Source organism: Pinus tabuliformis, chromosome 8, assembly GCF_031772625.1.
Source record: "Pinus tabuliformis cultivar Carrire ecotype Pingquan chromosome 8, CPIR1, whole genome shotgun sequence".
Lineage (NCBI taxonomy): Eukaryota > Viridiplantae > Streptophyta > Pinopsida > Pinales > Pinaceae > Pinus > Pinus tabuliformis.
The window spans coordinates 2,037,722,463-2,037,734,118 of NC_142294.1; the positions used below are offsets into that span (position 1 = coordinate 2,037,722,463).

Sequence of the window (11,656 nt, forward strand, 5' to 3'; positions counted from 1 at the left end):
CTGTGAAGTAACTGATCCACCCAACTCTGACATCCCTATCAGGCTAGAAACACTCCCAATGTTGAAACTCCCTCTGCCGCTAACAAGTGCTCCCTCTACTGACCTCTGCACTGTTGCAATAACTCCCTGCATCTCGCACCGTTGCACACCTCTCTGTGCCATCCTGCACTGGTGCAAACCTCCCGTGCCTCTCGCACTGTTGCAGCCTACTAGCCTTGCGTTGTCTCGAGACTCCTACACTGTAGCACTCTCTGCCGCTCCATCTGCATCTGTCTCTACCGACATCCGCTAGTCCTGCTACTCCTCTTCGAGGCTCCCATAGCAAGGTATAATCCAAGAGGTTGGGTACCTCGAGGATCCTACCCCTCATCGCCTGTAGTCTACCTGACTACAGCTCAATGTCTCCCCACTTCTTCTCAAGTGTCATATGAGCACTCATGGCACAATTGCCATCCTCCTCGACTTCTTTCTCCGCCCTCACTGGCGCTACCTTGGTCTCGGAAGTCTCTCCCTTGCTCTTCTTCCTAGGACACTGGTTCGCAAAATGACCCAGCTCCCCACAATGGAAGCACTTGACCTTGGAGAGGTCCTTCTTTTTCCTCTTTTCCTGCTTTCCCACAGATGCTAGAGTCGCATCCTCTTCTTCCTCCTTCTTGATTCTAACCCCTTTGCCGCTACTCCCCGCCTTGGTCAGCCATCTGATCTCTTCTTGACGAAGAGTCGCCCACAGTTCCTCCCAATCCGAAAGGCTCGTCCTGCCCAGTATGCTCTGGACAAATACCTCCCAATCCTCTGAGACTGCGTTCAATGCGGTCCTCACCATCAATTCCTCATCCGGCGTGGCCCCTATGGAAGTTAGCTAGTCACGGATCTCCTTCAATCGACTGAGGAAGACATTTATCTGCTCTCCCTTCTGCATTTGGTATGACTGCAGCTGATTCTCAAGTAACATCTTCCTCTGCACGGAAGTATGTTGGTACAATTTCTTCAGGGCCTCCCACATCTCATTTGTTGTATTCTTCTCGATAATATGCGGTACCACATGATCCTTGACCCCATCAAGGATGATGCACTTCGCCCTGGCCATTGCCTCCTCGTACTTCTCATTTTCAGCTGGGTCAACTGGGATCGCTATTATTTTCAAGGCGAAGTCCTTGATGCGATATCTGTCTAGAATGGACAAGATCCTGGCCTTCTAGACCACAAAGTTGGACACTCTGTCCAGCCTATCCTGATCTCTCAGTCCATTCACAGCCATTATGTTGCTCTTCTTTCGACTCCTCCGAGTCTCTCTACTTCCCTCTTGGAAGTCCTATGTTCGACTCCTGCTGAGTCTCTCAACTTCTCGTCTGGAAGTTCTCGGTTCGGCTCCCTATAAGTCTTGATTTCCCTTCTGGAAATCCTTCTGCCAACGTCGAGTTGCCCCACTTCGATCATCTATGCAACTGCACCACTAATCCAAATTCCTTGGCTAGAAATTCGCCTCGGCAACAACTCCCTCCTCCTTAGTCTTGCCCTGTTAGGTATTGTTCTGACCACAGTACCCCACCAACTTCGCTCCACAAATTACCCACAACCTCCTATGCCCCAGCAACTAAAGTACTGAGCCTCTAGGCTCTGCGCAATCCTGGCACCAGCAAAATCTGCACCTCCTGGCCACAGCGTCGATCCTTCCTGACTGAGAAAGATGACCGGGCACTGCGTAGGTCAGATCTGCTCCTCTCTGCCTTTGCGCTAATCCTCCACCTGGCTCGAACTGATGACGCAGGTCCTCTACGTCACCCCTTCCTTGCTTCTTTCTGCTAGGAACAACTTTTGTCACTTGGGACAGTTGTTTCTGTTGCTACTGCTCTACTTGGTTGATGCCTTCAGTTATCCTGTGATCTGCAACCACGCTCTGATACCATGTTGGAATTTCTAAGTTTAACCCGTTAGAAATTCTTCCTGTATTATCTAGTTTATTTCTTCCTACTCGTTCAATTACTTAACAAGTTATTTACCATGTAAATACAGAAAACACAAGTACAGTATCAACATCTACAGATCATCACCTAAAAGAAAACAAGCACACAAGTGACACCATTATTTTTGGACCAGTGTCCCCGACAAAACCCAATGCGAGAAAACTGGTGCAGCTATTCAGAGGGTTTTATTATTATGTAGTTTTCAGAATACAACCAGGGTGCCAAAAATGGATCACCCAACAGAGAATGCCCTCGGCAGTAGTACCTCTCCTCAGAGACAGATATTTCAACTGAATAATCACCGAATGAACAATCCCACAACAACAATTGCAACTCCCACTGCTCTACGTCACTTTGATAGGCACTGCGTCACCCTACCCAGCTCACCAGCTCCCAGTCTGTCCCACAAAATCCTCTCAACGCTGCCTCTAGGCCTTGCGTCAGCTCTGCTAGCCTCTACATCAGCTTCTGAAGCTTCTGCGTCAGCCCCTAGACCCTCTGCGTCTCACACACTAGCCTCTCCTGGCTGCCTCCAGTTGACCTGCGTCAACCTCTCCCGGCTCTGCGCTGTCTCTCAAGTACTAACTCTGCCTCTCTGTTATGTATTCACTACCCCTCGCTGCTAATCACTGATTCTATCTCTCTTAGAAAACCCTGCTCTAGAGAATAGAATGACTGATTACTCTGGTGTATTCTCCAACTGACCCTTAAGCCTCCTCTTATACTTTTCTCGTTAGTCCATCAACGGCCGAGATTAAATCTCTAATCAAAGGCTAAGACTAGATTTGGCTTGATCCATGACTTTTGGACCCTTCTAACCCAGCTTTATATTAATAACCATTGATATTTTATTTTTCCCAAGTTCAAACTTAGGAACTCCATTAAAAATATTAATTATTTTAATATCTCCCCAACCGGGTACAATCTGGTTTCATTTCTGGGTCTTGGAGATCTCATGTGCCTTAGCCTCTCCACCAATTTTCATGGCTAGAGCACATTCGATGCTACCCCAAATCAACAAGTTATCCATCTGTTCTAGCATCATTTCAACCAACATTGTTTCCATATAGCAAGGCCTTGACTAACCGCTCTATCTCTCAAATAGATCAGAGCACAATGTTGGCGAGACCAATGACTTATAGACACACTCGTCATTGTCTCTCTTAGGGTCATACCCACCCAGGTGTTCTCCAAGTATGCCAAACTATGACTATTCTCCTCTTAGGTCCCCAGCGCTCAAGAATGTCAGACCTCTTGCCCACTCTTATCTTGGATGTGCTACCACATCCTCAAAGAGTGTCGGATGCCAGATGATAACTCAATCCTCCATTTCTTCTTCATTCTCGGAAGACAGAAATGTAGTGTCTATCTTTCCCGCTCAAATAGGGACGACATATCAACCAGACCAAGCTTGTCTCTAAAATACACAAGCTTCTTGTTCGGAAGCGATTTCGTTAATATGTCAACAGTCTGCTCATCAATGGGAACATACTCCAGCTTCAACACACCATCTTGCACCAGCTTCTGAATATAATGATACTTGTTATTAATGTGCTTTGTCTTCCCATGAAACACTGGGTCCTCAGACAATCTTATACAGCTGGTATTATCACAATGAATAGTTGTAGGGGCCAACGGTCCTGCAAACAAGTCAGATAACAATTTCCTCAACCAAACCGCTTCCTGGCTGACTTCACATGCTACTACATACTCGGCTTCAACACTGCTTAAGGCAATTGTCTCTTGCTTCCTGCTCATCCAAGAGACCATCGAGGATCCTAGACTGAAGCATCCTCCGGTAGTGCTCCTTCCATCCTTCTCGCTGCCTCCCCAATCGGAATCAGTAAATCCTGTCAGAAGTACATCTTTTCCTTTCTCATATTTTAGGCAGTGATATATGGTTCCTCGCAAGTATCTCATTATATGCTTGGCTGCCACCCAATGATCATGACGAGGCTCCATCTGGAACTGATTGAGAACATTCACTGCAAAACATATATTTGGCCGAGTATTTACTAGGTACATCAGGGATCCAATTAATTGCATGTACCTTGTGGGATCCACCAGACTGGATTCAGAGTTTCTTAACAGTCTCAGGTTTGTAATCATAGGAGTCGACATAGGCTTGCACTCCATCATATCAAACCTCTTGAGAATTTCAATTACATATTTCCCTTGACCCAAATAAATCTCATTGGGTTCTTGCCATACTTCCAGTCCCAGATAATAGTGCACGGATCCCAGATCCTTCATGTCGAATTCTGTTGTCAGTTGTTTCTTGCATTTTTGAATACGACCATCTACACCAATTAGTAGAAGATCATCTACATATAGTAAGATGATGACAGGTTCATCCTTTACTACTTTGATGTAGAGGTTGGGATCAGTCGAACTTTTGATAAAGCCCAGTCTTTGCAGATAAGCATCCATCCTAGCATACCATGCTCTAGGTGCTTGCTTGAGGCCATATAAAGCCTTTTTCAACCTGCAAACATAGCCTTCTTTACCCTTGACTTCGAATCCCAAAGGTTGCTCAATGTAGACTTCTTCATCTATGGTGCCATTCAGAAATGCAGTCTTTACGTCCATTTGATGAACTTTCCACTTCATGGATGCTGCCAGAGAAATCAGTGAACGAATGGTTGTATATCTTGTTGTAGGAGCAAAGGTTTCTTCATAGTCAATTCCTTCTTCTTGAGAGAAACCTCTAGCCACAAACCTGGCTTTGTATTTGTCTATGCTCCCATCCGCAGCATGCTTGATCTTGTAAATCCACTTCGAGGTTACCACAGATTTGTTTTCCGGTCTAGGAACAATTTCCCAAACACCATTCTTCATAATAGATTGGTATTCCTCATTCATGGCAGACTTCCATTCAGAGTGCTTGGAAGCTTCTTCAAATGTGGATGGCTCATCTTCTATCAATTTTGACATGTAGGCTGCATACCCAGAGTACCTTTTAGGTTTCTTGCTTTCTCTAAATTTTCCACTTGCCTAGTGTCTTTCAGCATCTTGAAGTGTGGAGGTCAACCAATTAGGTCTCTTCCTCTTTTCAAGGATAGTGACAGGTTCGCTAGGACCTTCATCTTCTTGATGAGCATCTTCTTCTTCTTTATTGACTTCTTCCTCAAATATAGGAAGATCTTCTTCATCGGAATCGGATGAAATATCTTTTGACTTTTTGAATGCAATATTCTCATCAAAGATTACATCTCAGCTTACCTCTATTTGATGTCCTTCCTTGATGTAGATTCTGTAAGCCTTGGATGAATTACTATATCCCACAAATATTCCCTTCTTGCTTGTTGGATCTAGCTTCTTCCTTTTGTCCTTGGGAATGTGGATATATACCGGACATCCAAATATTCGGAGATGGTCCACAGTAGGTTTCTTTCCAGTGAAAACTTCTTCGGGAGTTCGATTATTCAGAGACCTGTGGGGACTTCTATTTTGAATATAGACAGCAGTCTTTGTTGCTTCGCCCCATAGGAATTTCGGTAGATCTTGGTCATGAAGCATTGCCTTGACACTTTCTTCTATGGCCCTGTTCTTCCATTCAGCTACTCCATTCTGCTCGGGATTATATGGAACTATGAGCTCCCTCTTAATCCCAACCTCCTTGCAGAAGGCTATAATTTCCTTAGAAGTGTATTCTCCACCGTTGTCAGATCTTAAAGTCTTGATCTTTCTTTCTGTGAGATTTTCCACTTCAGCTTTGAATTCTTGAAATTTTGAAAAGACTTCATCTTTGGATTTAAGAAGGTAAACCCAAGTTTTCCTGGAGTGGTCATCTATGAAGGTGACATAGTATAGATGTCCTCCAAGAGATTTGGTCATGGGACCACAGACATCAAAGTGTATAAGATCAAGTATCTCTTGAGCACGTGATGTACTATGTCCAAATGGTTTCTTTGCAATCTTACCCAACACACAACCCTTACATACACCTTCATGTTCTTCCTTGAGATTTGGGATTCCATTTACTATGGAATTTAGGGTTGGAAGAATTTTGAAGTGAAGGTGACCCAATCTTCTATGCCATAATTCACATGGACTAATTTCAATATGAACAAGTGCTTGATTTTTAGGAGAATCCAATCCATATAATCTGCCTTCTCGAACACCAATGGATCTAGCTTTTTCAATGCTTGAATCTTTAGCCCAAACAACTACCCTTCCATCTATAAAAGCAACTCTATCACCCTTTTCTTCTAAAGATGAAATAGAAATAAGATTTTTGCACAGACCTGTAACATAAAGAATGTTGTTGAGATGAATGTTGCTTCTGTCTTCAAGCTTGATGGAGGTAGATCCAATGTCATTTACCGGATAATTTTTGTTGTCACCAAGCTCCACAGAATAGGACTTTCCCTTGGAGAGAGTCTTGAGTTAATGATGGTGTCTTGTCATATGTCTCGAAGCTCCACTGTCTATTACCCAAATGTTCTCATCTTGGAATGTGCCTGAGAGTGTGGAGAATAAGCCATCATCTTTTGTAGATCTATCAATTTTGGAGATCAAATAGACCCATATTTGCTTGATCTTTAGACCAATGAAACTTGACACAACTGATCTGAGGCTAGCCAATTTCTTCATGAGGGAGATGATCTTCTTCACGCCCTTTGTAGAACCACGCTCTGATACCATGTTGAGAAATTAAGGGCAACTTAAATATTCAATTTCTCTTAACTGTGATAACTGCTTGTGATATTATTTCCTTAGATTTTGCTTCTTATTGTTAGCATGAGTTGTTATCATCAACCAACTATCAAAACAAGAAGATCAAAAATGCACAAGTACACAAGATATTGGCACCAAGCCAAGGCAAAAACCTCTCCAAAAACGTGAGAGGAAAAACCCTTTGAACTCTTTCTTATAGAATCTTTATTGAGGAATTCCAAGACCCAAACTATGACTCAACAATGCCTTCAACATCAAATGACAATACCTCCAAACATGTACCCAAACACTTTGTCTCTTTCTGCAATTCTGGATAGTATAGCAGGTCTGCAACAAGAGTATGACAGTCAACAAATATGGTCTAGGACAGGCTCATCTAGCCTCCTCTTATCCTCACACTTCTTGGAGACCCATCATGCATATGATAACCTTTTGATTTGAGCTTGATCTGAGATTTCGTGATGCCAAAGAAGTGGTTGTTCTAGAACAACGAGAACAGAACCTTCCACTTCAGAACGTAAGCACACGTACAAGGATAGTTAGGGCTCTTCTACCCCTTCGATGACTTCGATCTCTTCGGCAATGGCTTCCTCCTTCAAACTGCGGTTGGATAGGACCTCTAACCCAACGATATACTCATATAACGTGATGCCCTAGACCAGATCAGAATGTCGCATGTGAAAACAAGCTTGATGATGAGCTCGGATGAGGGAACAGACTTCCTCATTGACTGCGGGTACCCTTCTCTTTGACCCTTTCACTTCACTTGTCCTTTATGAACGAATGAGAATGAATGTGCTGTGAGGAGGTATCAACGCTGCCTTTAAATAGGCATGACTCCTCATCTCTATGCCGACGTGACCCTTTGATTAGACTGACATGATCCCATGATTAGGCCGACGTAATAAGAGGCTTCCAAAATTATTTCAAGCAACTTCTTTGCATCAATTTCGTGGGTACATGTTGGAGTATTTCATTGATGATCTAGAAGGATTTTTGACTTACATCAATTACATTTACACAAGTGTAACGATACATGATTGTCTTCATTTTACATGATTCATCTAAGGCTCTCAATTGGAGCCACAACTAGACCAAGAAACTTCTTGAGCATAAAACCCATGTATCAAGCAAAAATATAAAAGTTTCTTGCTACAAAAAATACATCATTACAATATTTGACATTATGAAGACCAAACCTAGTTACACTATTTTCAACACTAAAAACTTCTGAAGCCTATTTGAAGCTTTAAATGGTTGTTTTTGGGGTCAAATTTTGCAAACAAAATTTGCAACCTCCAAACATTGTTCTATGCATTGAGAGCTTTCCAATGGCATGAAAATCACCTCAATCAAAAATTTTATAAGGAAGTTATGCCATTTACAAGTTGACCTACACTATTGACCACCACGACACCAATTGAACGCCACATCTACATCCATTACTCACAAAGCTAGTGACTTGTGGCCTTTATGAAGATTCTAGAGGCTCCAAAATCCTAACTCTAATCAAGAGTGAGGCATGTAAAGACCCTAACCCTAACCTTACACTACTATCAAGCCCTATAAAAATTTAGGCCACTAGGATAGAAATGGGTTGTTTTGTTGTCGTTCCATAGGTCAATAGAGCGTGTAAAAGTGGGATATTGAAACAAAACAAAGGAAGAAAAAGATCCTATAGCAGCCATAGAGGGCATAGTGTCCATGGCAACTCCATAGTGAGTGCATTTCTTTGTATTTGCACTTCATTATTGAGAAGAAATGAGCAAGGCATAGGCCTCAGCTTCTAGCTACTTTTTTTCATATAGAGTTTTCCTAGAATAATTCTTGTGTTTATTGTGTGGGATGGTGTGTTATTTCTTTAGCTTTTTTCATTTCAGTTTCAGGTTATTTCAGAATTTTGTGCACTAATCTAGCACTATTAAATCCAAATCTAAAGTAATACACTGCATACATAATAAGAAATTTCAGAATATTGTAAGATTTATTGTGACAAACTGTTCTAGTGGAATATCCACAGCAGTTATAGGAACACAACTATTGAATCCACATTGGTACAGGAATGCAACTTTTTGAATGCACATTTGATGGCAACAAAATCCATCATATTGGACATAATTTTATGATAGGAAATCCTTGAAAGTATCTTAAACAATGACAAGTCCCTCCCCCGGAAACAAATTCAAGGGCGATGGTTAAAAAAAAATACATGCCTTCCAAGAATGGCACCCTCATCATACATAGTTGAATCAATTCTTCATCGGGGCAAGCATCCTGTTCTGAACTTTATACTAAAATTTGGACGCTCATCGATCAAAAGAAAATGCATATCTTTTAATAAGTAGAAAACCAAATTTCTGTAACAACTACTAAAAATAAATCAACTGCAAAAGAAGACGAAGAAAAGGAAAGATAAGCCCACCTGAAGAATGCAGTCTATGTGAGGAGTTGCCATGATCTCGCCTGAAATCACGACAACGAACGTGCTCCCCCGGTGGCCTTGTATGTAAGGCCACGCCTGTCTGAACCATCCAACGAACTGCTCCTGATCCTGGTCAGAACCAGGCAGCCCAATGCCCAGATTGCCATTATCAGGTACGCAGCTGCAAGCCAAGCAGGAGTCCTTCTTCCCAAAAACATCCCACGGTGCTGAAATCCTCCGCGAGGCTGTCAGGAGCGGCACCGTAAGGTTACTCCGACCAATTCGACCAAGAGAAACAACTGGCACCGATGATGGCACAGCCCAGGCATTCCTCCAACCAGAGACACAGACACTTCGTCCATTGAGAATCTCATTCCACTGCAGATTGAATTGATGACATTGAAATAAAGAAATTAGATTAAAGCCCCCAAACGATCAAATCACGTCAATGGGACTCAAAAAGTACATCAAACCCCGATGGCAATGCAAGAGTACCTAAAGCATGTCCTGAAAAAGAAAGAAAAAATAGAATCTAATGGAAGGAACAAAAAGTTTTAAACACTAAACCGCAGACAACGAAGTACAGATTGGCCCCGATTAAAGCACATTGAAAAATCAACCATTTTAGTTCAGCATACTCTTTGTAAAACCCTCTGCAATGAGCTTAAATTCATTCCACTGAATAAGAAAGCACACTGCAACACTCCTTTTACAATTTAGTAACCAGAACAACAATTATGCAGATTAAGAGGAAGAAAATACACAGAATAACACAGTTCGCTATGTTCGACCACTTCGAGAAGATCCTCTCGATCACAGATATAATTTATATCTTAAGCGACATTCACATGAAAATATGCTGACCTGCAGTAATAATAATAATAACAACAAAAACAAGAACTCTGCTTACCAGGCTGCTTGAATCCCGGCTCAACACACACACTGCTCTGGGGTTTCCGGGGCAAACCCTGCCATTATTTATAATTCCGACGGCTGAAGCCATTTTCAGAGCTTCTGCTAAAATATTCTCGATTAAGACATTTTATAGCAGGTGGAAGCCCGAGAAACCCACAGCTCAGCCGCCTTTATTCGTAAAAGAATAGACGAGTTTCTCAGCTATATGAAACGCTCGTTATTGCCAGTAAAATTTACGGGATGCAACCGCCGGGACCAAAGAATCCCCTCCAGAACTCTCGTTATTGGCATGAAAATTTACGGTGTCGAACCGCCGCGGCCTAAGAATCACATGCCTCGACATTGTCGGGACTGGCGAAGATTTCACGAAAAATTAGCATCATAGAAGCGATGGTGTCAACAAAACGAACGAGAGAGGCGGTATTTATAGGGCGCCGGTTAAAGTTCGCATGGTTTTGAGTGACACTGAAATGATAGATAGGGAATTGGTGGGGCCGTGGGAAATTGGAGCATATGCCCTTCCACCACAGGGTAGATACCCCGGAAGGGATATGCACGGAAACAATAAGGGGCAGATGTCATTCTTGCCAAGTTAAAGCTATCCAAACTCCAGAGAATTCCCATACATCTTATCTAACAAAAAAATGTGAAAAGGAAAATTTTGAAAAAATAAAATAAAAATCAGAAAACTGTAAAATAGGGAAAAAAGAAATTTAAACACGGTCATACAGTGAGCAGCGTTCTCTATAAAATTAAAAGAAGAAATATGTACTCCAAACAATAATAAAATTGAAAGAACAAATAAATTATTTTTAATTATGAGACAAATTGCTTTTTCATTTGCTTTATGTATTCGGTTTTTCCCTGTGAAGCTTCAAAATAAATGCTCTCAGCTTCTCGACAAACCCCTCGCTAAATAGATTATCCCAAGTCTGGGTAACTTTTCTTATTGTCTTTGAAGGCCTCACATTCTAAAATGAAATGTTTCTCTGTTTCCACTTTTCTGGAAGAACAAAAAATGCATTATCTTTCCTCCCACACTTCCATTGGCCTTTTCCAAGAGATATTGGCCTCTATGTATGCTTTTCGCTGATGACTATGATTGTAAAATGAATTATATGAATATTTGTTTAACTTTTTTTCAATTAATTTTTTTAATATAATTAAACATTTTTTTGGTAGATAAAAAATATATATATATATATATATATATAATTGACATAGAAGAGAATGATAACAAGTTAATAATTATTTATTTAATATTAAATGATAGGTAATTTTTTTATATAATGCTTATATTATAGTACACGTCATGTCGGTGAGAATATAGATTGATATAATGAGAGTTGTACAAATTGTACACATATTTTTTTCAAATTTATATTTTTTTGTAACTTGAAAAATAAAGCCCATAAAAATTGTCTTTCCAACACTTTACACCAATGAGAAAATAGAATTTTTGAATTTAATTACAAACCATTTGTATTTATGATAACTAGTAATTAATATATAATGTTATTTTTCAAATTATTTATATTTTTTTGTACACAGTGATTAATAATAAATTTCACAAAAGTCACTCCTTGCCATCATTACACAATAAAAATGGAGACATTTCAACCAATCATATTTAAAATAAATAGAAAAAATTTATTTAAAACTAATAAATTTAATT

At 40.9% G+C, this 11,656-nt stretch overlaps 1 protein-coding gene across 1 annotated transcript in view; it reads right to left on the reverse strand.

Moving 5' to 3' along the window:
• The window catches only part of LOC149244623 (putative amino-acid acetyltransferase NAGS1, chloroplastic), a 210,787-nt gene extending 200,386 nt beyond the window's left edge, over window positions 1-10,401 (reverse strand). Inside the window, exons 1-2 of the mRNA XM_089374921.1 lie at window positions 9,977-10,401; window positions 9,067-9,444 (exon numbers count right to left, since the gene is read on the reverse strand). Of these exons, the coding sequence (XP_089231047.1) occupies window positions 9,067-9,444; window positions 9,977-10,069 (471 nt within the window). The 5' untranslated portion in view covers window positions 10,070-10,401. The remainder of the gene's footprint in view (window positions 1-9,066; window positions 9,445-9,976) is intronic.
• Window positions 10,402-11,656: the final 1,255 nt, after the last annotated feature.